The sequence below is a fragment of the Dermacentor variabilis genome, chromosome 8 (assembly GCF_050947875.1).
Source record: "Dermacentor variabilis isolate Ectoservices chromosome 8, ASM5094787v1, whole genome shotgun sequence".
Lineage (NCBI taxonomy): Eukaryota > Metazoa > Arthropoda > Arachnida > Ixodida > Ixodidae > Dermacentor > Dermacentor variabilis.
In genome coordinates this window covers 82,426,368-82,453,942 of record NC_134575.1, presented here as the reverse complement: position 1 = coordinate 82,453,942, position 27,575 = coordinate 82,426,368, and the positions used below count along the sequence as shown (strand labels likewise).

At 44.6% G+C, this 27,575-nt stretch overlaps 1 protein-coding gene across 2 annotated transcripts in view; it reads right to left on the bottom strand.

Moving 5' to 3' along the window:
• Positions 1-26,871, bottom strand: part of LOC142591139 (uncharacterized) — a 33,665-nt gene extending 6,794 nt beyond the window's left edge. The window contains exons 1-2 of one of the 2 annotated variants that reach the window (XR_012830354.1): positions 26,794-26,871; positions 4,697-4,822 (exon numbers count right to left, since the gene is read on the bottom strand). Coding sequence is in view for 1 of the 2 variants with exons in the window: in XM_075703517.1 (XP_075559632.1) it covers positions 4,697-4,822; positions 14,059-14,116 (184 nt within the window). In the remaining variant the exon portion in view is untranslated. Of the gene's footprint in view, positions 1-4,696; positions 4,823-14,058; positions 14,155-26,793 lie in introns of those variants that run through there. The other variant, XM_075703517.1, reaches the window with a different exon arrangement.
• Positions 26,872-27,575: the final 704 nt, after the last annotated feature.

Sequence of the window (27,575 nt, the reverse complement as noted above, 5' to 3'; positions counted from 1 at the left end):
CGTGGCAAGCCCGGACTCGCGCATATTAGCCCCAAGTGTGTTTCTTTCTGCGATTATGTCTATTTGAGTGATTCTTTTATGTTTTCTATTTTCTTCTATTTATTTTAAGCCTTTTTTTCATTAAAAGTTTGTGTGTGTGTTCAAACCAACGGCTTTGTCTTCAATTTGTTTCTCGGATGCTCCACCTAAGAGAACCGTTAAAACATTTGAGCGCACGAGCCTTTGTCCCATATTTGGGCATCACAGTCTTTAGCGCGTTCTCATGAAAACTGTTAATTTCAGAACTGTGCGCAATTTAGATTACACATAATTTTGCTGATACTTTTACACAACTCATATTTTTTTCCCATCAGTGCTTCTGACATGTGAGCAATAACATGCCTATTATGGAAACTTCCTGCACCGTCTTGCTCTATGTTTCTGCGTGAACAAATGAATTTTGCAACTTTTTCTGCAACTGTGCGGGATGTTAGCAAGAACATTCCGTGAACTTATTTATCATTTTTTCGATACGGGATGTGCAGTCATCTGCAAGCCGTTTTAAGATGCTTAATAACCGAATTTATGATTCCTAAAATGTATGCTCTTGTTTTGAAAACTTGGCACTCTTGCTTTACAGAACTATAAATAATATGCGAACATTATCGACCTCCATAAAATGCAAGCCCAATGTTTCCAAGTTGTAGCGACAGAGTGGAACCAGTAAGAGTTAGAACTCCGAGCGTTGAGTCTAATTCTCTAGTTAGTTGACGTGTTCTCAGAAAAACAAGTAACACACAAAGAACAAGGATAACGGCGAGCGCAGCCGTCGGTTGTCGAAATGTGATGTAGAGTTCAAGTGCGTGGGTACATGCAGTTCTGCGGTGTCAAATGGCAATAAAGAAAATGTTTGCCTGTACGGCAAGCACTTTGAGGCCTACCTAAGTGGAAACGTTATCCTTATTTTTATGTCTTCAGCAATAAAGATATTCCAGCAATTGCGTACACCGAATAAGGCCTGTTATAGTTTCAGAAAGTTTCTCCAAATTTGTAAGTGCATTTTTTACGTGATGCAACTTTTTTATTTACTCTAACAGATTTTCCAGCAAGAAATTGTGGGGTCCAATAACGTAAAGCTATTCCAATCTGTTTTTATTCCAATCTGGTAATCTAAGATTTACATAACCACTGAAGTCAGAACCAGACGGTGGTGACCAGCAGCCTTGTTTGAAAAACCCAACCAAACGGGCTCCTCGTTTATAGGAGTTAACTCTTGTTTGCTCTCAAAGCGAATAGCATTGCCTACATTACGCTTTTTTTGCAGAGAAGGTGCATATTCCTAGCCGATTCGTCCATCCCTCCGTCCGTCGCCTGTGCGGCGAAAGCTCCTCCGGCGTAGCCCGACGCACATGTGCGAGAAAAAAAAGAGAAAGAGAGGCGCGAGGTTTGGCTGCACCAGCATTGACGTCGCTTCTTTCCATCACAGTCGAGCGTGAGCGCCGCAGTTTTTTTTTTCCTGCTTTGAATTAGGTCGGCCACGCGTCATGTGTACTCCCCAGTAGCAGACAGCTTTCGATCAGCAACGCCGCGAGCAGAACAAGTAGCGAGCCCGTCTACGCCGCGCCGATGCTGCTGTCCAGGCATAATAACACGCTCGTCTAGCCGAACCCAAGGAGCGACTGCGTACCGAGGATCCGACAGCCTACCAAGCCGTCCTTATTGGAGCAGTGCAATCAACCAGGTGATAAACGTCGGCGCCTCACATTTCAGCTTCGCTGGGTAACCATCTGTGCCGGGTGCTTGGGAGGTGATTTGTTCTTATCTAATTGGTTGACAAGAGGCAGGATCACGCTCAAGTGAAGGAGGCTTCGATGGGGCCGCGCCAGCACAATGAAAGTATATAGCTGGGTAAGGAACGTGGTGCCGGCGTCAGCGATTGATTCACTTCCTCTTACTTAGCTCGTGGTGGCTGCCAAAAATAGCGGCGGCATGAAGTGGATGGTTAAGAAACCGCTGCAACGGGTCCTCAGCAAAGATGAGCTGGCAGAGCAATGTCGAAAACATGTCGAAGGGGCTTGATAACGTTACGCTGCCACGCAAAAAATGTTATTACACTCAAATAGATCCATTCTAGATCCAAATAGATCCAGCCCCGAGCAGCCAGTGCCATAGTGATTGGCGGGCAGCCATCTTATATTCCTTTCGGAACGGGGCAGTCTTCGGCTATGCAGAAAAAAAAAATCTGTTTAATTCGGCATAATAATGCACCTTTAACGAGTGCACATCACATGCAATTGGGGAGTTTTTTTCGGTTTTGTGGCGTTGCGTGGCAGACAGGCGAAGTGGGTGTGGCTTGAAATATTCTGACCAGCAGCAGGAGGCTAATGCGAAAAAGGTGTCCACTCAAAAATAATTGTCTTTCATTCGTCCGCTGTCATCATGCATAATCAGTGTGAACATAATATATGATATATGAAATTTTCGCAGTTTCACTGAAGTCGCGTGCCAGGCTGGCGAGGTGGCGGCGGCACAAAATTTTTCTTCGCCCAAATGTGTCGGGCTCCTTGCAGAACTGGAATTGAAAAGTTCGGGATATCTTTGCGTTCTATCGCCCGTGCACTTCGCAAGCTGCACAGAAACGCTTAAGTGGATGTGCAGCACATGAACTTTATATCTTTACATGTATTCAAAAAACAGGAAGCAGTAAATCTTAAGGCTATGTTCTATTAAGGCCATACAGCCAGCTGTCACAAATCCAGTATTGCTTCTTTCATTCATTCTAATAACAGCAGCATTCAATATTTTTAACAAGATGCTAAGTTCAAGGCAAGTTTATAAACGCGCCCATAAGAAAGTCTTTTCTAAAGAATAAGCTCCTTTTTTGACATAGTGTATTGTAAATAGGCAGCAGCTGTTCGCCAGTTCGAATGCAATATAATCACATTTTCGTGCGCATATGTGCATTAGGTTTATCAGAGTACTTTGGGATGACGAGCTGGCTTCATTCAATCGTTCGCCAAACGGAATGATCTTGCTACATTGATTTACCAATTTATTTTAAGAACATACGTTGCTATAACGTAACGCTATTCCAAACATTTCTATTTGATTTCTGCAATCAGCAATCCACGACTGGCCAAGAAATTTTCTACCCACCCCCACTTCATCTGCCTGCCAAGCGACATCCCAAAACCCTCGACAGCTTCATATATAGTATTACGTGTGGACACTGATTATGAAGGATTAGACCGAACAAAAGAAAAATAGTTCGTTATTTGACGCCTTTTCGACATTAGCGCTCCGCTGCTGATCAAAACTTTTCGGGTGGCGCCCACTTTTTGTTGCTCTCACCCGAAGTCACAAAAGCTCAAAGATTCGCCTTGTCAAAATGATGAGTGCGAGCTAAAGATTAAATATTGTGCCGAATAAAACTAGATCCGAAAGGAATGAGACATGGCTGCCCGTCCTTTGTTGAGCTGCTTTCAAGTTGCACCTGCCGGAGAGCAGAGGTTTATTTGCAATTAATAAAACTTCTTGCGTGGAATTATAACGTTATTGAGAGCATTCAGCACGTATTTAACATTGCTGTGACATCTATTCTTTAATGAGGGTTTCTTTTAGCGGCATTCTTAACCTCACGTTGCACGCCGCCGCGATTTTTGACCAGCCACCGCCAGACAAGTATGGGAAGTGGGCCAATCGCAGACGCTGGCTCCACCTTCCTCATCCGGTTATCTGTATTCACTACACTGGCTCGGCCTCACCGAAATCCTCTCCCCCTGAGTGTGCTTCTGGCTTATTGTGAGCCAGTGAGGTTAGAAAAGCCGCTGAATGTAGGCAGTGTTACTCGTTAGGAAAACGTAAAAAAATGACCTACTACAAACGAGGAGAGCGTTTGATTGCACTGTTTAGACAACTCTGCGGGTCACATTCGAATGCTTGAGTCGGCAGTTACGCCAGCTTGACGGCAGGAGATTGGGATAAAAACATATTGGAGTAGTTTTATCATGTAACGCCCATAGACACTCTGCGTTAGGTCGAATCAATCGAATTTTAGTAAATTATATTCTGTTTTCATCATTCCAATTCGTTCGAGAATATACGGACACTGCTAATATTGTGCGCTGTCCACCAAGTATACGACGCCAGGTTAAAAATACTTCATTTGCCTTTTGTAAGCAAACCACCTGCTGGTACGATCTTCATAACATTGACTGTATAAGGCTACTTAGTTCAACTGACAACCGTTACTCTCAATATTTTGTCTTACTTGCAGTGAAAAACAAGCAGTATTTGATTGATATCTGAAGTTGGCAATTCTTAGACTCACTTTTTTTATATTCCCAAGCTTGCACCATTAGATCATCGCTCTGCAAGTTAGATTTACCCATATTTCGACGTGACATCTTAGTATTACAGTCTATACTTCTGTGTTTTCTGTCATCTAAATTGTATGAAAACCCGAAAGGGCGATGAAAGAAAGGGAAAGAAATTTTTATCCAACCAAATGCGGCACAAAGCTACAAAAGAACGCCATATGGGTTTCTCTCAAAGAAAGCTTCGCAGTTGAAGCAAAATAACGTACAGAAAAACCGGAACAGGGGAAATATTTATTCACCTGCACAACTTTCTTTCAGAAAAACACAAATAAATTTTCTGTGTAGATATGGGCTGCATTCGGTGTTCAATATTGCTTTTCTGTTTCTTTGTTACTTACTTGTTACGTCATTTCTTGCAAGGCAGTCAGCAGGCTTACATGCAACAATTGCGATCTGCATTATAAGCACAATCACCAAAGCAGATGTCTTCAGTGTAAAGAAGCACATCCCGTTGATTTGAGCACCTGTTGAGGAGGCAGTCACGCATTTTGTACATTGAGCAGTGTCACACCAAAAAATATGGTCAAGTATACACAAATTCGTGAATATTACGTGCAACTACGCTCATCAAAAACCTTATTAATACACTAGATAAAGATATTGGTTTGATTGTACATACTCTCTCGAATGATGTCAGCGAGAGCACAGATTGCGAACCAGATGAAATGTGCGAATACACATGCTCTTAATTCATTTTCCTTATGTGATTCACTATTAGGTGAATATATATGTGTGCATGTCTTTGAGCGTACAGATATAACTATAGCCAATCAGAGCTACAAATTATGGTTTCTCGCTAAGTTCACGGCGTGCCGGTGGTCAAGCTAACCAGATGTTTTTTCTCAGAGTTGTCGTAATTAGCTTTAAGTCCCTAAGACGACTGCTGGTGTGAGCAATAAAACATTCAATGCCTTTGTGCTGTGGTACAAGGACAAGGCGAGCAAAGATACCTGCGTGAATATGCATCTCGGTGTGAACGTCCTGATCGAGTTGAGCAAGGGCAGGTTACTTATGAAAGTGATGCTGCTAGCTCGGTGAGAGCTGCCTCGTGCGCATCACTGCTGCTCAAAATCGCATCATTCGATGACAGTGGTTCAGCGATTCGGGATCAATGAGAAATGAAGCAGCCACCGCATGTGCACACAGGCCGAGCAAGCGTCGTGTGGCTTTCTTGGCACGAGGAAGAGTAAAAGCAGCGATTGCTGAACATAATGCTCGGGATTATCCCGAAACCCTCGGCACGCACGATATACCCGCGAAATTGTAACACGTAGCTACCAAAGTGAAACATTACTGGGTTTAGCGAGAGGCTAGCTGAGCTGAGCGTTTGAAGCGCCGTGCGTAGAGGAATATTGTATTATGAACACGGCAAAAGCATGACGACATGCTGCAGATAGACAAGGCGATTTAGCCACTTCCGGCCAGTGATAGGAATCTGGATATTTCTGTGGGGAAACCTGTGGAAAACAGAAGCCAGAAAGGAGAGGTCTAAGTTATTATAAGCCATCCGACGGAACAGAGGCAGTTCCCTCGTGATCTGGCACGTAAACCTTAACCTCCAGACACGCACTCCTCAAGACTATATATGAAAAAATACGTCGCTCATAGCAATCATGATATTTATATTTATGTACGTGATAGCCTATGGCGGCAAGGCGGACGAGGAGCTCGACGCCCCCTTCTCCGTCTCGGAAGTCAGAGCGGCCCTTCAATGCCTCAACGGAAGTTTCGCGCCCGGGCCAGATGGAATCTCGAACAGACTCTTTCGAAATTTAGATGACGGCTCGATCGAACTGCTCACCGAAGAAATAAACGATGTCGGGGGTGCCGGCATCGTACCGGATTCCTGGAAGGAAGCCACGGTGATCCTAATTCAGAAGCCGGGCAAGACACCAGCCATAGACAGTCTGCGACCCATTCCGCTCACGTCTTGTGTGGGCAAGGTGGCGAAACATGTCATCGACAACAGGATATCGAGGCATGTCGTGGAACGACACCTCCAGCCGAATATGGTCGGCTTAAGACCCTCGCTGTCCGCTCAAGAGGTCATGCTGCTGATCAAGAAGCAGATAGTCGACGTGGTCACGAGAGATATCCGAGGCATCTCGGCGCTGGACATTGTCAAGGCCTTCGACGCGGTCAAACATATTCACGTCCTTGACTCTGTGACGAGATTTAACCTCGGCGAACGCTTTTACGCGCACGTGAGCTCTTTCCTAAGGGATCGCAAGGCCATAATCAACTTGGTCTAGATCAAGTCGCACGGATACGCGCTGGGAGCCTGCGGCATGCTGCAGGGTGCGGTGTTATCTCCACTGCTTTTCGATATCGCCATGAGAGACCTATCAGTCTGACTCAACCGAATCGGGGCCGTCAATCTCAATCACACTATCTACGCGGACGACATCACCGTCTGGTGCGGCGGTGGGTCGCACCCAGTTGTGGAGAGGGCCCTGTAAGAGGCCTTGCACGTCACGGAAGAATTTCTCGAGGGCACGAGACTAGTCCTATCGCCAACTAAGTCGGAACTCTTGCTGTATCGACTCGACAGAAAAGGCCGCAAGTTCGACACGACGCTTGACCAAGTACCGATCGAACTCAAAACGAAGACGGGTCTGCGCAACCAGAGGGTGGATTCTCTCAGGGTGCTCCGACTGGTCCTCAATGCAAAGGGCAGCAACGCGCAAACGAACGCGCGCCTCAGTGCGAAGACGGAGAACATGCTCAGACTCGTTTCGCAAGTGACGAGCAGGAGGGGGGGCATCAGCGAAGACAACTTCATAAGGATCTACCAAGCCTTCATCATGAGCCATATCAACTACGTGGCTTCTGCCCTAAACTGATCACGGTCGGAGGAGAACAAGGTCGACGCACTCATCAGGAAGAGTAGTAAACGAGTCCTCGGCATCCCCATGACGACCAGCAAGGAGAAGTAGATGCAACTCGGGGTCCACAACACCCTGAGCGAAGTCGTCGAAGCGCAGAAAACGGCACAAATCGTTCGCCTCTCTACCACCAAGGCCGGCCGCCGAATACTCGAGATCGCGGGTCTGGCAGCCATGGCCGAGAAGTCGTGCGCCGTCCCGCTATGCCAGGGTGAAAGGGAAGCCTTTCGAGTTTCCCCCTTCCCGTGGAACGTTCATCCACAATACAACGAGGCCCGGCGTGCAGCCAGAGCCCCAGCACTCATCAAGACAGCCCTGCAGAACCCAGAGCTCACGTCCTTTGTCGACGCGGCGCGGTATCCCTGATCAAACTCGTACGTGGCCACGGTGGTTGACGCCCAGGGCAAGAATGCGGCGTCTATCCAACGATCGACGGCGTCCGTCGCAGAGCAAGTCGCAGTGGCGCTGGCTCTGTGCGACCCTGGGCACACGCAGATCTTCACGGACTCCAGGTCGGCGGCGATGGCCTATCTCGCCGGCTCGGTCTCGAACGAGGCGGCGGCGGTGTTGAGGACCCACAAGACAGGCACGGCCCGTCATGTCATCCCTTGGTTCCTGGCTCACATGGGTCGGAGTGTATCCCCCGGCTCGATCAATCCCAATGAGCTGGCCTAAGACCACGCGCGAGGTCTCATGAACCGCGCCAGTCCGAGGGGACCGGCTTCGCAGGGGATCGACCCAGCCATGGACCCGCTGCTTACTTTCCACTAGATCACTACTCACTACCAGATAATGGTGGTGGTGCTGGTGGTAGCAACTTTATTAACAATCCGGCAAATTCGTGGCCTGGGCCTATGCCGCCCCCGTGGAGGTCCGGAGATCCTGTCTCCTAGCCGCTTCACGGGCTTGCTGGATGGCCCATAGTTGAGTTTTGAGGTTTGAGCTGCGCAACGCGGCCGTCCATCGCGCCGCAGCTTACTCTGGGGAACCTGCATTTTCTTTGCATATAACTTCACATTCCCAGAGAAGGTGTCTAAGAGATGCGTGAGCCCTGCTGCATAGTTTGCAGTTGTCATCTGAGTAGACGTCCGGATATATCCTGAGATGGAAGGAGTTGGGGAAGGTCTTTTTTGCAGCTGCCTCCAGTCTACCGCTCGGGCCCTGACGAGTTGGGGTTAGGGGGAGGATAAAACCCCCTTGAGTTTTGATAAAATTTTGTACTATCACAGTATCTGGTCATTCTGTCCCTCTCTGTCCATGCCTCCGTTGGATTTCCAACCCCAAGAGAGGATCCTCCTTCGCGGGCACGGAACGTGAGACCTCACGCTACGTGGTGGACCTCCTCGTTGAGGCAGGCCCCAGGCCTCGGTGCTGAGAATGCTGCAGACGGGCTCCTTTCCTCTCGCTCAATGCTGAGCCACTACACCCCGGGTGCGGATCCCCGCGGCCCAGACTGCGGCGAGGAACGATCCACCTTGAACCACATGCTCTGGCAATGTACTGTGTTACGCCACTCGCCTTTCAACAGGCAAGAAGACTGCGATGAAGCCGTCAAGAGCGACGACCTTCAAGCCTAGCTTTGGGCTGTCCAAAGGGCCTGCGACAGGGTTGAAGAACGCGGTCTTCCGCCCCCGGCGCAACTGCGGCCCGCGACTATGACAACGTAGTCCGTTAGGACGAATTAAAGTTTCTTGCCTGTCTGTCTGTAGCCGATAAACGACTGTCTATTTGTGACGTTATTCAGCTTTCTGAGGCACACAACAAATGTCTTCGGAAAGTTTGTATGAGGTCATCCTCAAGTTGTTCATGAGTGTGTATCTGAATCAGCCTGCGACGATGTGGTGAAACACTGCCTACACAAAAATGCTTCCTGACTTTCTTTAGAACTTTTATCAACTTTCTATCAACTTTCGTAACATCCCATAGACTTTTACTTGTTAGTAATGTTTGTCAAAAGAAAGTTGGTTACTTTTTTTTCAGTATGTTAAAAAAAGTCACTAGAATGTTAATATGCGCTATTTTAATTTTTTAGAAACACCGTTCAATAGGAAGTCAATAAAAATAATTATGTTTTTTAAGTAAGTAGCCCAAGTTACAGAACCGTGCATGAATATTATTAAATGAGCTTTTAACTATTCAGTGAACATGGCTGGTGCAAGACAGTCTTTATTCATACACAGGTGTAAATTTGCTTCATTTTCGTTCAACCTTCTAGTAACACAGGTTATTAGAAAGTTTGTACAAATGATTTATTGAAAGATGAACCGATGACGTAATCTTAATTGTGAAGGAATATGCAATGACTGGCTGCATAAAATTTTTTTGCACACGAACTGTTTTCCTAATTTTAATCAACTTCCCAGTAACAGGTGATAGTAGAATGTTCATAGAAAAAATTGCTTCTAACAGCGGACGCTAAGAGGAAATATGGCTTCACCAATTAAACATGAGTCCAAAAACAGGAAAGGGGCTTACAGATGGAATAGCACACTGTGTTATAAAGTTTGTAAACAGGGATAAGGTGCCTCAGAAAGGATGGCCATCGTTTCGATAGGAGGACCTATCTTCGTCAAAGGTGGCCTCGTCATCCTCGACGTGTTAGTTTTATAGGGTTAGTGCAGTGACGTCACGTGTGGGTGTTGTCGCTGGCAGCTGGTTTTAAAGAGAGAGACTATCAGAGGAAACGAGCGCTGTCGTCCGACGTCTGCGAGCTTCGTTCCCAAGACGAGGGGACTAGAGCGGGAGACTGGGAACACAGGGAGAAAATAAAAGAAAGAAAAGCAGGAACAAAAAAGGAAAAAGAAACGAAATGGGGGGGGGAATCCTGGGCGCCACCAAGACAGAAAGAAAAGGGGAGAGAGAAAGAACAAGGAAGAGAAAAACAAACTTTTAAGAAAGACGGGGGCTTGGGAGCGTGTTGGGGATGCGAGAGGTTAGGAAGCATTCAGGGGGAGTCGTTGGCGGCATGTTTTTGTGGCATTAGAAGGGCCGGTTAGGCGGTCACTGCGCGAGTAACACAAAACACAAAAAAAACATGATTGAAAGAGTAAATTCAGTAGCATAGCAGCAATACGTCGAGTAATTTTGAAACAGTTAAGATGGCGACGAGGTGTCTGCGGTGAAATGTATGGGTTGACTGAAAGGCAGCGGCATGGTCTTTCAACGGGCATTGCCCCATTCGCTGAATGTAGGTGTCGTTACGGCGGCATCCAGAAATGGCGATGCTCTGGGTGGAGGCGTCGAAAAAGGCATATTGACTTCGGAATGCGTTGATGAAGGGGTTTCAAAAAATTAGATTAAAAAAAATGAAGGAGGGCGGGAAAATAGAAGGCGAGGGGGACCGAAACCGGAATAACAAACAGGAGGGTGACGCACGCAGAAGCGGGAGGGGGCAAGTGTACATGGAAGAAGGGGGTCGTACAGTTGATATATACGCAAAAACCTAAAAGAGTACATTAAATTGAGCAGTAGGCAGGAAAAATTTTTTTCCAAATGGAAGAGTAGGGGAGGTTAAGAATTAAGGTTAGCTGGTGGCATAATGTGTTTTGTGTATTGGTTGATGACATGATAAAACTAACACGCCGAGGATGATGAGGCCGCCTTTGACGAAGATAGGTCCTCCTATCGAAACGTTCGCCAGCCTTTCTGAGACACCTTATCCCTGTTTACAAACTTTATACCACAATAAAAGATGAAGGTACTTATTCTCGAGAACACGACAGCTAGCGCCATAGGAAGCGTGTATATGAGCGGTGATCATGAATTTGTGCTCAGTAGGTGTCAAAGAAGCCCGTAGGCCATCCACGATTGCAAGCAGACGGAGCTGCACCGACGGCGCGCTGATCGGCTCGTGTGCGCCAACTAAAGCGGGAGACACACGGTCCGATTCGGTGTGCCATCCGGCGTCCGACGCGCCGGAACGGCAGCCGGAATCGAAGTGTTCTGCCGTGACGAAGCGCCGGATCGTACGTCCGGCGTGCGACAAACCGGGCAGTTCTTCATCGTCCGATGCGTCGGACAACCGCACTGACCACATCGTCTTTTGGCCGCAGCCAATGATAGCACGGCTGGCATGTGACGTTCTCTGAAATTCCCTCCACGGAGGCGGCGCTGGCAGGCCGGTTTCTCGCCGTCTTTTTTTTTCCTTGCCTGCTGCAGTTTGTTTCCGGCATGAAATAGTTACCAGTTCAACAAAATTAGCTTGAACGTGTGCTTATTAGGCAAAGCAGTGCCTAGTACACTAGCACTAAGCTACTTACGAAATCGGGAGCCGCGAGGCGAGGACATTTCCGCGGGCATACGGCACACACCGACCGTCTGAGCGAGGCTGCTCGCTTCGCTTGCACGTTTGCCCTTCGCAACGACTGCTTCGAGTAAACCAACGGCATTTTATTACGGGTTCCCTAACTGCACAGTGTTAATTGTTTTGGCAAAAATAAGCGCTCTTCGACGAGCTCGAGCTGGATCGCAAGCGCCATCGGCCGCAGCGTCCGCCTATCTAGGCCTAGCGGCCGTATCGCTCGCTGTTACCAGAGCCGTCCGTGGACAACGCGCCGTCGTGAAGGGTTCTGTCACTCGCAGGGGCATAATTTTGTTCACAGTGTTCGCCTAAAGCGAAGCAGTGTTGTGCAGAGTTGTTCATATTGCGTTTCTCGACGTGGATATGAACTCAAGCTGGGGGGCTGGATAGGGCGGTGATAACGCGCCGCTCGACCGTTCGGATGCACGCAGCGTGTGCGCCGAATCGTCGTGTGCCGCACGCCGGAGCATGCCGCGCCACACGTCGGATCGGACGCCGAATCGTACCGTGTGTCTCCTGCTTTCTCGCTCATGGTTCAGCTTAAGTCCCTGTATATGGTTCATAAATGAGGAAGCCTACCAAGGTACTGTAAAACCAACAATGGGAGCCTAAATGCGTGCCCTCCCCCCAGCTACGGCTTCCGTTGAGCGACAATGCCCGATCTCGAAGGCCGTGCTTTTGGAAACTGCATGCGCCTGAAGGGGTTGCGAACCTTGAAGGCCACATCCACTTCGTGTATACATATATACACATTACATATATATATATATATATATATATATATATATATATATATACACAGATTTCCTTAAACTTCGTATCACACAAAGTACACATTTTTACATAGTACGCACTTTTGGACCCAATAAATTTGTTAAAGGGTCCCTACCAATTGCTATTAGGAAAAAACACGCAATTTTCTGACATACATTTTTCCGACATCCGCAGATTGGCGCTATTGCAACATTTGTTTGGTCGACATACCACGTTGGTTTTACTGAATGCTCCTTGCAGTAAGGCGGTATTTGAGTTATATTTGGGAAGTGCCCAGACAAAATGTGCTCCTTGTCGTGTGCATAAAGCATCGAGAACTCTCCGGACTCGTGTACGCCATTAGTTCGCCGTCTGTTCCGTGCGATCCACCAGTGTCGACAGTGAGTGTCCTACTACAGCACCCGTCCGAGCTGCCTTTGTTTTGCCGAGCTGCCTGCCCGCGCTCTCGTGTAAAGTCTGGCGCTGGGGCTTCGAATCGTAGTGTATGTAAGGATTTGTTCAAGGTTGTGCTTTTGCGGAGCAGGAGTTCATCGGAAATTCTACTATGCTTGCGCCAGAAAAACGTCGGTGCCTCGGTACCTGTGAGACGAACGAGCGTTTGCCAAGTCTTAAATGGTAAGCAAGTTTGGCGCTTGCGCGCATTCTTGCAGCTTATGATTTACGTAATGAGCGTTGCGTAAAAGCTAGAGCAAAGCGCGTTCCGATCGTAGGTTGGCCATGCTGCTGTGCACATTTAGCGAACAATTTCACGAAAGCTTCCTTTGATGTTACAGCGTAGTTGCATTCTGCTGTGAAATATATGCTACCTGCCTTGATTGCTATGCCTGAATGGGCACACAATTATGAAAACAGTGAAAGTTGCTGTTCGTTCGGTAGTTTCCTGGCAGGAAGTTATTCGCTATATAGGCATTCCCGCAAGTACAGCACGTGTGTAATGTATACGTCGATGTATCATGGGCTTCGCGCGTCGGCACACGATTGCTATGTTTGACGCTTCAGCAAATAGAACCTTGTATGAAAATTTTTGTATATGTATACAGTTCGGTTTGGAGGTCCGCGTCGCGAGAACGTGTGTGTACTATGCTCTTGAGTGTCTTCGCGTATTTGTCTTCAGTTTTGCAGAACAGCTATAGGCCGATATTACATTAACGTGGTTTATTTTTAATCGAGACACTTCACAGGGACGCCGGCATTTAAGAAAGACATAGGCCAACCGTATCTTAAGAACGGGATGTCAGCTCTTGCAATCGTAGGTTACGGCAGTGCGTAATAAAGTAAGGACTGCGACTTTGCAGCGATACTTAGCCCTCGATTCTATACCACTCTTGTCGCCGACCGCTTACGGCCGGCTGCTCCAGTACGTAGCACGGGCCGGGGCGTCGGTCAGACCACTAACGAACAGCGAAAAGGAATAGCATCGCTACAAAATTGCGGTCTAGCTTTCAGAATGCTTTTCATGTGCTCAATATTTTTTATTCAATGCTCTATTGTTCTAATGCATATTTGAGCTTTGTTTTTGATTTTTCTGGTAGTCTGTTGTTGCTGCTGATTTCGTTCCTTCCTGAAATTTCACTTGTTACAATATAGCAGTATAACCTCCTGAGATATAGCAAAGAGACATTTGTACAACCAAACGCAAATTCATGCAGCTGCCTGTGTGAGGCTCTCTTTGGAATTCCACATGACGCGGGTAAATCACAAATTTTCAGGTTCACAGCGCAATAAATTAAACATTTCTTACTTTGGAGGGTTATACGGATTCTGGAGGCATCCCTACATCCCTGAGGAACCTCCTGCATTGCTGGAAGCTGGACAGCACGACGATAAAGCACCTGATCTGTGTGCTTTCACAAAGATGCGTACAAAACGCATTGCCTTTCGAGATGAAGGATACAATTATGTAATATGCAATCATTTTACTGTATTGCTACATTTAGGATTTCTAGTGGCTGATCACGAATTTTATGTTTTGGTGGAGTACCCTCAATTTAATGAATTTACCTAAAGCAGCCTCCTTTGAGTTTTACTCCACACAGACTATATTATTCTAGCCAAATTGCCTTTTTAAGAACCACGAATTGAGGTTTCGTGCTGCGAATAATGTGCTCTAAGCGTCTAGAAAAATGTGTTCTACCACCTAAAGACATGGTTTAGGGAAAATTGCCTTAAGCAATGCTTTCGCACAAATATTGTAGCGCCAAGGGCTTCGCGGAAGCCTTTGTGGCTGGTACGAAACATGAGAAGCAAATACATAGACCAACCAAATACAACATTAAAAGCAATACATTTCGGTTTCCATATGGACGCCTTGTTCACAATGGGGCAAAAAAAGTAGAAGTGCATATTTAAGTATGTGCTAGCATAAGAGGGCTGGTTCCTTGGTTTCAGATGAGCGCGTGTCCTGTTAATTGCATCTCTAGGGAATCCGATTACAGGCATGGCTTCCAATTCCTTTCCTTCCGATTATGCTAGACACTATCCAGTCACTATTGTGTTTAGTCATTGCTTCATGCTTCGCCAAAGCATTTGATGCCACTCATTTGTTATCCACATCGTTCTGATGTTGGTGCAGCCATTGTTTAATGTTGCCCATCGCCCTAATGTAGATAACATTCATACACACATGTTATCTTTCAAACGTTATAATTCATGTCAGTAAAATTTTTGATACGGTTTGCTACTGGGAAGGCTGTCTCGTTACTTTAGCATGGCTTGTCACTGGGATTGCTCTATTGTATGTTTAGCTTCTAGTTGGGTTCTTATGGATTTGATTTCGTGCACAATGAGATGTTACAAACACACACTGCATATACATGAAAAAAAGGTTTACAACAGAGATAACATATATGTATGGGTACAAATATGTGTCAATATTATACTCGAACCTTATTTCTGCCTACAGAATTAAAAAGTTATTTCTCCTCGAGGGCATGGCTGCTTCCACTAATGAACCTCCAGGTGAAGGTTTTCTCTAATCCCTATTTTTGATATCTAAATGCTTATGTGGCATGTACAAACTGCTTGCATCAACTTCTCAATGGGATGAGCTGTCTAAAATTTAATATTGTGTAATAATTGCAATAATTACATCATTTCACCTGTCTTCTAATGACTAAAATTCTATGCTTTTACCTTGAGAGACCTTTTATGAAATTAGTTTGATGAGGCCCAATATACAGAGCGTTCTATATTGAAGGTATCAGTACCTATTAAAGACGATGCTACGAAAATGCTTATTTATTATTTTTATTTATTTATCGATACTGAAATCCCCATTGGGGATTTTAGCAGGGTGGGAAACAATACATATGTAATACATAGGCAACGAAAACAATACAAATCAGGTTAACAGAGCTTGAACATAGCAGTGGCACAGCAAGAAAACAAATTGTTACTCAATACTTGAAACAAACGCCGAAAGTGATGATTTTAAAACTTGGTCATTGGTTAGAGGATTCCATTCAACGACTGTTCGGGGAAAGAAGGAATACTTAAAACAATTATTACGTGTACTAAATGGGGTTATTGTTCGGCTATGTCGCTGTCTAGTAGCATAACCAGATGAAAAAGTAATTATTCCCGTGAGATCTGTCTTATAATCACCGTTAATAAGTTGAAAAAGAAATTTTAGTCGTGATACACGATTTCTTTGCATTAATGGTGGCAGGTTTGCTTTTGTTAAGAGGTCTGTCACTGAAGTGCATCCGAAGTTGTTATAAATGAAACAAGCTGCTTCTCTTTGCACCATTTCTATCTTGTTAGTGCCAGTTTTAGTAAAAGGGTCCCAAATTACACATGCATGGTCTAGCATCGGCAGAATTACAACTTTATATGCGAGTAGGCGTACAGTGGGAGTAGAAAGTTTCAAAGCCCTCCTTAAAAAATAAAGCTTGCGGTTAGCATTAGATACTACATATTCAAGGTGCTTAGCCCAAGTGAGGTCATTTGTGATCCAGAGTCCTAGATACTTATAATGTGTTACTTCGGATATAATTATATTATTAATACCGTGTCGAAACGTTAGTTTATGCTTCTTAGGTGAGGTGGACATAAAAACTGTTTTCTCGAAATTAATTGATATATGCCAGGTAGCGCACCAGTCGACAATTTGTCGAAAAGCATCATTCAGCAACTCCTGGTCAGTAATATTGTCTATCTCCGAGTACAATACACAGTCATCTGCATAAAGCTTAGCCATAACAGGAATACCATGCAGCATATCATTAATGAATAAAAGGAACAAGAGAGGTCCAAGGACCGAGCCCTGGGGAACACCAGAGCCTACCGGAAGTCGTTCAGAAGCATGATTATTAAAAACAACAAATTGTTCTCTGCTATCAAGGTATGCTGTGAACCAATTAATTAGTCTGGAGTTTTTCAGTATCTTGCTCAATTTGTAAAGTAGTTTTTTGTGAGAGACTCTGTCGAAAGCCTTTGAAAAGTTCATGAAAATAGCATCTATTTGTTTCCCATTGTTAATTGCTTTCGCAAAGTCGTGCACTGTTAAAACTATTTGGGTAATTGTAGAGTAGCCTTTTCTGAATCCGTGTTGATGCTTTGGTAGTACATTATTGTTTTCCAAGAATTCTGAGATATGATTATGGATTATGTGTTCCAAAAGTCTACATACTGCAGATGTTAAAGAAATTGGCCGGTAGTTTTGAATGCAGTGCTTTTTTTCTGTTTTATGTAATGGCTTCACTCTGGCAGTCCTCCAGTCACTCGGTACTTCTTCCTCGCACAATGACCTTGTGAACAGAACGTGCAAGTACTTTGATGCCCATTTTGCATACCGTTTTAAAAATGTGTTTGAAATGTTGTCCGGGCCAGAAGATTTTTTAGTGTTGAATTGTAAAAGCATGTTGAGCATGGTTCGCTTATCTGAACATCGGGTATTGGCGGCACACACATTTCGAAAGGTGGTATTACATCATTATCATTTGTATAGACGGACTTAAAGTGTTTGTTAAACGCATTTGCTATTTCTTTGCTTTCGTGAACTGCCTTACCATCAACATCAAATAAATCACATTCCTTGGAGGTCGGAGAAATAGAACACCAAAATTTCTCTGGAGCCGTGGTTGTGAAACTTGGTAGCGATTCACCATAGTAGCGCTGTTTATCGGCATGCACTTGACTTTTGAGCTGAGAAGAAATGTCGATCTTTTGTTTTACTGACTGCACGTTTTCAATTTTAAATTGTTTCTTTACGCGTTTCAGTTTCCTTTGGAGCCTCAATGTCTCGCGGGAGATCCAGGGATTATTGCGATTTTTCTTTTAAGTCGACAACGGGACAAAGCGGTCAATGCACTCTTTAACTGTTTTTTTAAACCTGCACCACAACGACACTACGTCTTCCATGCTACTTGAAAATACATCGAAATTTAGCGAAAGTATATCAATAATTGATACATCATCGGCTCGAGAGAAATTTTGGTAAGGTGAACATTCAGATTTCTTATCTTACACGGTGTCTTTAACGATGAGTAGTACAGCCTCGTGATCCGATATGCCAGGTACTATCTCGCAATTCGTTTTGGCACTAATGGATCCGCTGACAAAAAAAAAGGTCAAGCATTGACTGAGAACTGCCTTGAATTCGTGTGTTTTGTTCCACAATTTGCAATAAGTCAAAAGCAAAAACAATGTCCAGCATAGCTTCCCCTAGAGGGTCATGTTTTTTAAGTGAGCATGTTTGCCAGTCGACACTAGGCAAATTAAAATCTCCTGATAATATAATACGATTACCGGGTTTTACATTCGCTTACAAAAATTGCCTAAGCTCGTCAAATACGGCAATGGTAGAATTAGGGGGTCGGTATATTGCTGCAATAACATATTTACCATTTGCATGGTAAGCTGTACAGAAAATACACTCTACATTGGGTATTTCAAGCATTAAAAAAATTCGCAAGGATGATTTAAAAAGAATGCTAACACCCCCACCTCTACCACCACGGTCTTTTCGATACGAACTGTAGCCAGTGGGAACGAACTCACTGTCAAAGATGGTGTCATTAAGCCAAGTCTCAGTGAAGACCACTATATCTGGGTTGTGCAAGACCAGAAGAGCCTCCAACTGAGTGGTCTTGTTGAGTATACTCCTACAATTGACATTTAATACTTTCAAGGTTCGAGATGTCTTAGTCAAAAGTCAGTTTGAATTTTTTAAAGCCTGTAGCGAGAACCCTTTGATTCGTCCCAACCAAATAAGACGTTATCAATGCTTAGTTTATCGAAAATTAGTTTCACCTTGGCTCCGTCAGCTTTCTCTTTCTCGCAACTTTTCCACAATTGTTTACGTGTCTCCCGAACTCGCTTTGAACAGTCATCGGCTATCGATATTCCGGAGCCTTTTAGCTTATCACATGATCGTAATATTGACATTTTTTCACGATAGTCGGGAAGTTTCAGAATAACTGGTCGCACTCGGCCTGCTTGCCAGTCGGCCAGTATATGGCATAGCTCGACGCCACTCACTGTTAAACCAAATTTTTTTCTGAAAAACATGATGGGTTAATTTCATTTCCAGTTCCTGACCATACTACCCCCCCCATGCTATCTTCCTCTATACCATAAATGATCAGGTTATTTCTTCTGCCTCTGTTTTCCAAGTCGTCCATCTGGTTACTAACTGAAGTAAGCTGCCCCTGAAGTTCTGATATTGCGGCTTCCATATCTTGTACCTTCGTGGCTAAGACTTTTAGGCTGGATAACTGCCTCTCAATACTGCCAATCCGCTTAGTTAAAGAGGAAAGTTTGTCCTGTATCTCGTTCTGGGATACCTGCAGGCATTCCATAGTTGAATTCATCTTGGTCTGGCCAGATAGTATTTCCACTAGCATCTCTTTTTCTGTCGGACCAGGATTTGATTCAATATCGCCGCAAGACAACAGGTATTTCGATCATGAAAAAAACAGAAGACAGAAAGCTCTGAACACCCAGTGGGCAGGGCAGCAGCACTAAAAAACGGTCGTCACTTCGGTCACAATGTTCACATTTAAAATCACTAACCTACAGCGCAAAGCAAAAAGGATTGCTCAGCATGTCGCCGTGTCTGCTGCTGCCGTGCCCCGTGCTGCTTGTGTATGCGGTTTATTCACATTGTCAGACAAAATGTTTACACCCAAGTGCAGCCAGTAAACTGAAAACTGCATGTCTGCAAGGGGAAGTCACACAATTGTATTCGAAGACAATTGCATCTTTTTGACATTTCTGGAGCAATCGTGCGTCACTAATCAAGCACAGCTTGACCCTTGGCCCAATACTCAATCAGGCTTGAAGCTTTCAATGTCTGCTTTCAATCGCTAGAACAGCATCAGCTCTCACTCTGTGTCAACGGGTGGCTCGCATTTGCTTAGATCTAGGCACATGCATGTGTTTCTTTCGCATTGAAGTTCCTAATACTTTCTAATCTTAGGCGAAAGTACACAGCTCAGCCTAATGCATGTATGGTATACGTAAGGCTGCTTTGTTCTTTAAAGGGACACTAAAGTATACCAGAAAGTCAAGTTAAAGTGGTAAAGCAATGCTCTAGAACGCGTCAATATAATCGCGAACAGAGCTTTCATCATCATCATCATCATCATCATCAGCCTGGTTACGCCCACTGCAGGGCAAAGGCCTCTCCCATACTTCTCCAACAACCCCGGTCTTAGAGCTGACAGAGCTTTAGTAACCGAGAAATTGAGGTAAATGCACGACACAATTTGCGACCCCCCAGCGACATTGCGGTACTAGCCCGATGACGAAAGCACTCCTCTTCATAATTTATGTCACTAGTACTCAACTACTCGTATTAAAAAGATCATTTCATTAAATTATAAGACGGAAGAAAACGCTACTTGTCTACTTCTATTCGATTCTAAGAAAAAAACATTTTGACGTTACCCTTGAGTAGTATGGGTGATCGAAAGGTTTCGTCTTCGCTCGACTCTGCGCGCTCGACTTTGCGCCGCGCGCGCTTTGGAGTTTCAGTTGTTTGTTTATCGCGTCGTGCGTCGGTGGTCCTGCTGGCTCGCGAAACTTGCATTTGGAACAAGCAGCGAGAATGCCGTGTCCATGTGATGTCGCGGGATGCGCGAACAGTCCGCGGAACTTGGCCAAGGGCAGTTTCAGCGGCAAATCCAACGTTACTTATCACTGTGTGCCAACGAGTGAACCTCTCCGTTCGAAGTGGTTAAGTGCCGTACCTCTGCCACAGCCCGCTGGCAAAGAGTCGAAAAATCACGTAGTGTGCTCGTTGCACTTTCGTCTAGAGGATTACGAGCTCAACGCCGACTTACTGAAGTCGCGTGAAGTGCCTTTCAAAGCAGGCCGTCGTCGTAGTAGTACGCAACGACGCCGGCAGCGCAAGCCCTCAACAGCACGTCACGTTCATCAGTGCTTAAATTGCTGAACTCGAGCCCAGCATCGCGAGCTAATGTGCCGTTGTCAGCGTCATCCATTGCAAGGAGCGTCGAAGTTGGCGTCATAAAATAAAGAACCAGCTTATCGTCGTGCGCTTTCCCTTCCGCTAGCCACCATATTTCCGCTTTTGCGCTGCTGTCGGCTTTGTCTTGACTCTGTTTCTGGCCGCGCGTTTGCGTTTTGTGCAGAAAATCCGAAGCGCCGTCTGCGGGAGCCGTTTTACTCACCGACGGCGCAACGTCACTATGAGACCATGACGTCAATACTCCTCGATCGGAGGGCGGGTGATTTGAACTGCGATAGAGGTACGCAGACGCTTCAGAACGCATTTTCTCTTAAAATAAGTCGCTTCTTCGCAGGAAACAAGCGTTTCGAGGTTTCTGGGATGGTATTTCAACAGTCCACCTTGACTTAATGTTAACCTTTAGTGTCCCTTTAAACAGAATCAACAAGAAGCAGCTACTTCCGTGTTTGCAAGCCTTAACCTATTTCCTAAGAATTCCTTGATCAAAAGTGTATAAAATGAATCTGTGGTTCTATTGTTTCACAGGTAGACATCGGTGATGGTGTATATGTTGAAAAGGTCCTGCTGAAGAGGCTGCGCCAGGATGCTATCAACTCAGGCTTTCAGTTCGCGGGAGGCCTCCTTAAAGCTCCTTATTCAAAAGAAGAGTTTGAAGGGAGGTCCTTCTTTGGGCGGCCGTCAAATGTCTTCCACAGAAAGATCCGTTGGATTCCAAGAAGGTCAACGCCATACTCGGTACGTGTGTAACAAAGAAGCATCTTAATATTCATTGTGCAGGTTTAAACAAAACTCCTTTCATGGCAATTTCAGTGCTATCTTAAGGTAGTGCTTTCTTTCCTGCTCAAATAGCTATAACCTGATTATAATAGGCTGTTATAATGAAAGCTTTGCCACCATAACTAGAAAATTGTCATTACTGTTAGCATATGTATTTTTGCGCTACAGGCCCTGGTCATATGAATGCACTGATAATATTGACACGTGTACTTATCTTTATCGGGTGACCACGTTTCGCCGCCCAACAAATGTTATCGCACGGCGCGGGACGCGCCTGCATGTATCCGAAGTTTCTGGAAAGTTATCGACGCTTCTATCCGCTGTCTGTTGTCGCCGAACCTTGCATTATCCGATTTCATCGCGTGACGCGAATGGCGTTGAACTTTGTGGAAGGCACGCGGGTCCGAACGATTAGTCTGGAATATTCGACGACTGCTCTATAAAAGCCGACGCGCTTGACCCGCTGATCAGATTTTCGACGATCGCCGACCGTGTTCGCCGCTATCGTTGTGCTATAAGTGTAGCCTGTTTTTGTGGGCACAGGTTCGCCCAATAAAAGTTAGTTTTGTCTTTCACAGTATTACTACTGCGTTCTTCAACGTCACCACCACGTGACAATATAATGTCCTGTCTTGTGGAAAGCTAGCATGTTAGTAACAAGCTCACTTTCACAATGTCTTCCTGCACAGCAAAAATATTTTATAATTTTGCTGTAGAACGTCCATAATGCCTGCGCAACTGCTTACATGTTGTTTGTATCATTTCTTGGTTCGTAAGTGCTACACATAAGACAACTCGTCTATGTACTACCTGTGCCCAAGCAAAGCTGCATCACTGTTTCGACTGGCACCTTGCCTTCCTAAGAAACTTCACACATGAAACTTTCATGTACTGGTCACGATACAAATTTCGAAGCTCATTAAACTGAAGTTGATTTACAGCTTTTGTTTATAGATGAGAATTGGTATGATAGAGCTTATGTGTCGTGCATCTGATGGTGTTACGCACATCCATCACGCTCCCAGCTCTAATTCAATATCGGTGCCCAATAGTCGGTAGGAGGTTAGTAGGAAGTTGTTACGGTGTCTAAAGAAGGTTTATAGAATGCCGATAGGTTTTAGTAACCTTTGTCTTAAGACGGTTTATAAAATGTTGCTAAAACTTTTGTAAGGGTGTAACATAAATCTGGTGAAACACTGCAGCACTGTGATGTCGAATTACATGGCCGATTGACGCGTATTTGTTGTTCTCTGCTGCGATTATTGCGCCAGTGACAAGGTCCGCAATGGAGCGGGTGATATCGGAAGCAATACGACTAAACTGGGCCTAAATTTTCTGATTAAATTCGATACAACATACTCAGAACTTCCACTGCGTATCCTGACCAGACTTCGAGCAGTATAGACACCTCGAGTAAGTGAGAATGATAAATCGCACTGTTAACTATTTATCGCCTCACAGCTAATACCACTTACAATCTATTTGTCGCGTAGGTGATAGCGCTCTTGGAGGTCTGCAACAGCAGCCCAGTCCTGCTGAATGTTGAAACACAGGATGACTTCTGAGAATATGCAATAAGCACAAAGGAGTCAGCCAATAACGTGAAAACGCAATCGGAATCTGATCAGAACCAGTAGTTATATGCCACCTTTGGCTGGCATGAACTTGCGTTCCAGAACAAGGTGCTACTTTTCCGAAAGGCATCGCAAACTTCAGGATTGAGTAGCAAACGATAGTGTCAAATCAACCAGTAACGTGGTGATCTTCAAGCACCAAAGGTATGTGTAAGGTGAGCATGTCACTGATTTAGTATCTGTATTCGTCGAACCGCTAGAAATTTGTGCATGTCTCTATGGCAGGCGCTCAGAAAGTCGATTTGCAGCGGCGTTGGCTAATAAACTTCCAGTGCCTTTATTTCCTGGCGAGAGCTGTGCACACTTGGTTCTTCTCAGAATGAATACATATTCTTTGCTCATTTCTCTCCTCTAAAAAAACTATAACTTTGCCCGACACGGCGCAGTTATCGTGCCCGATAACGGTACACGTGCCACTATCTACCATATACGTTTGATAACCCCAACATGACTTCATTCCTGAGAGTTCGCATGCTACAACAAACAGTGATGTTGCAGGGATACCCTTACTCCTCATTTATAACGCCCTTGCGCTGTTAAATATGACTCTTTTGGTAACTTAAGGTAAACCAGCGAAATATTGAAAAGTGCACAAAAGTGCCACGCCATCAAGGGGATAGCGCTAAAGAGCATTGACAGATACTGCGGCTTCCCCTTTTTGAGACACCACTCATTAGCTTGATTGGATGCTGTCCTCATAGCATCCGCATCGGTTTGTAACCCACACAGTGCATGCGCCCTTCAAGCCGAATGTTTCCGCAAAAACAAATAGCGGTTGCCGCAGTCCAACCAGTGCATTTGGCTGTGGAGGAGCACATCCTTATGCTAGTTCCTGACGGTGAAAATGACGGACCGTAAAACTAAAAATTTTGCTATGTAATCATTAACCCTAATCATCATACATGATGAATTTGAGCGCTTGCCGCGGCACGAAATACCATCAGTTGCTTGGTGGCACTGAAGTGAACACCAATTTTTAAAATTGCTTTCGTAAGCACTTGTTGGGTTGTATGAGTATCGTTACAAGTTCATTAGAAAAAGTACGTTAGAGTGCAGCTGCTCGGCACTGTCAGTGTCTCCTGGCCGCTGAGGGTCTTTCATTTTCGTACTCTGTGGTAGCCAGTGAACTGTGCTCTTCATTTGGCGAACACCGTGGGAAAATTGTGCGCATGACTGGCGATAATGCCCCAATAATTATTTGACACATAATGCATACAGTGACATGCGATGCCGAGGTAGACATAATAATTGAATTTATTGCTGGTGCATGATACAAGAAATGACAAACTTCCCACAATAGGACAGTGCAGATCAAGCTGATCCGCGGTAGGTGCCGAAACTACTGTGACTGCATCAGCACCGTGCCATTCAGCTTAATGAAAGAACGAGTGAGTACAGGGCTAGTCACTATGTTCGAGAATTACGATAGAGTTAGCTATAAAGGGATTTCGCATTGTAATTATCACATACGCAAGATATTGACGCTGTATGAGCAACATGAAAAAACTATGCACCGACGATTGCGATACTTCTGAGTGCCAAATTTCAGCACAACTGTACGCGTGTTTTCATTTCGCAATACACTGGCTGGCGGGGACAACCTGTCTCATGCGGCACGCTGCAAACGGAGCAATGCGTGGTGTGACTGCCTCGTTAATAGGAATATCATGAGGCGTGGCACGTGGGTGACGCGTGGGCGCCAATGAAAGCAGCCACCGCAGACAGAACACCCCTTACGCAGCGGTTTGCTTCTGCTCAGATTTAATGTTAAGCCGCTTGTTGCTCTCTACCGTACAGCTAAGACAGTTCGCTGGAGTTTTTGCGTGTCGCACATAACGAAATGCGACTGCCACAGTTGCGACTTCATTCCGTTCCCTCGGGTTAACAGCGCAAGGCTAATCCTACTTTTATTTATTTATTTATTTATTTATTTATTCATACATACTGCAGCCTCGATGTGGCTTTTGCAGGGGTGAGATGAACAATAAATGCACGAACATTTATAAACAAGCTTGCGTGAATTGTAACGGTGGTACTGAACGGCCGTTACCCGGTAATGAATTCCAGACTTCAATTGTTGATGAAAAAAAACTGTGTTGAAAGGAATAAGTGCGTGCAAAAAAGGTTGATATATTTAGAGCATGGCGACTCCTCGTCCATCGTACATGAGTGTTTGGAAAAAGTCAAATAGTTCACTAGAGAGGAGAGGCGAGGAGAATTGATCAACATGTGAAGGAATTTATGGCATTCAAGTTCGCGACGCTGTGCAAGATCAGCGAGACTAAGCAGGACGTGAGAGTTAGACAGTGAAATTCCTTGTCATATCTTCTACAAACAACGCACTGCCTTCTTTTGCACTGATTCTAGTCTTTTGACATCACAGTGTTTATATGTATTCTATATAACGCAGCCATCTTCGAGGTTGGGGCCAATGAGGGTTTTTATATGTAAGAAGTTTAGTTTCTTGAGGAGCAAGACGATGTAAGTAACCCAGTCTTTTAAGGGCATTGTTATAGGTGACATCAATGTGTTTCGACAATTCACCACTACTTCACCACCACGGCGGGTAATTTTCTTTCGTGTCGCAAGAACTAAATCATTTTGACAAATGCCTGACACCAATTACATTCTGAAACGGTTCTTCCTTCTTTGTAACCTACAGCATAGTCAGCAATGGTCGACTTTACCTCGAAAGTTGGAATAAATGAATATCGTGCATTCAATTAGAAACATTCGTAGAAATAGAATCTGCGCTGAAAATAAATAAAAAAACGTATAATTGGGTTCTGCTAAAAATACATAGTATAACAAATGCTTCTTATAGGGGCGGGTTGGTCGAGCTGGTTTGTCATGCAACAAGATTACTGTCTCAACTCTACAGCACCTTGTGCCACGTTTGGGGACCTCTAGCTCCCCAATTCATTGTGTCGCCACTTGTACAGTAAATGAAACTGGCGTAAACAGGCCCCGCCTATTATTTTAGTGTGACACATGATGTAAAGAAATAGGAATTTTCATGGAGTACCAAGGGCAAACTTTTTTTTTTGTAACCCAGAAGCATATATAGACAGGCGAGGACGCGAGAAAAGGCATGGGGAGAAAAGCAGGCAACACTTGCTACGTGACACCTGCTATTATAATTACATTTCATGTTCGCTGCTTTGGACTAAAGCGGCATTGGCTAACACTCCCAAACCTGATCTTCTAGAAATACAGCCAGAAAGGCTGCTCATAAGATGGCCGTCATGGTGGCCTAACTGCTGAACCAGCGCACGAGCAATGGGTAGATGTGGGTTCGGTGCCGACCTGCGGCAACATCTTATGGTCCGCTTTCATTTCCCTTTACCTGGTTATTTCCACATTTATACTATCAATCACATTTATTTTCACCTGTGCTTTCTTTGGCTTAATTGTCTTTCTTTGGTATAGCATATACACTTAAAGGAAGCAGGAAAAACAGGCACACAAAGCTTTAAAAAAAATGGTGCAAACGATATTGTCGCCTTATCTAGCGAGCATTGATGTAACGTTCCTCTCCAAAAGTGTAATATAAGTTTTTAAAGGCAACCTCTCCTGCTATCAAACCAAACGCCCGATTAGTGCTGAGTATGAAAGTTAAGGCGTGGCTTACCTTTAGGATTGAGTATGTAACACGTGAGGAGAAGGTGGCGAGTGCAGTGCAGATCGTGAGCTTGGTGCGGGGCTTTTATATTGTCTGAGAGATGTTTAACAGAGCTGACTGCTACACCTAAATATTTCTCATATTGACACCTGATCCGTCTTTGCTACTAAAGACGTCAGTGCTGCCGGAGTTAGTCAGACACAAGGGAAGGAATAGCTTTGATTCTGTATTGACCATATTCAAGACAAACTTTAGCACTAACTTTTGCATTTCATTGTACTTTTTAAACGATTTCGTAACTTTCCTATATATATATATATATATATATATATATATATATATATATATATATATATATAGTGATTGTTTTACTTTCAAATAGAAAAGAAAGAATACGGACATTTCCTATGAGCTTTCGAGGCTGCCCCACGTATCTTATGACAAAACAATGAACTATGCGAGTGCCACGTAGCTCGACAGAACCAAGATGACGTCGTTTGCCGTCACTTAGGGTAAGTGACGGCAAACGGTATTTTGCCAAAATACACTATTACTACTATTATTATTAGTTTATATTATTATTATTATTATTATTATTATTATTATTATTATTATTATTATTATTATTATTATTATTATTATTATTATTATTATTATTATTATTATTATTATTATTAGCTTAATTGTTAATATCTTCATTATTATTGTTAGATCACTACCTTTTTCAAATTGGCAGCCGCCACCGGAATAGAACGCCCCCGGCCACCCCTTCCGCACCATGGTGCTTTGCA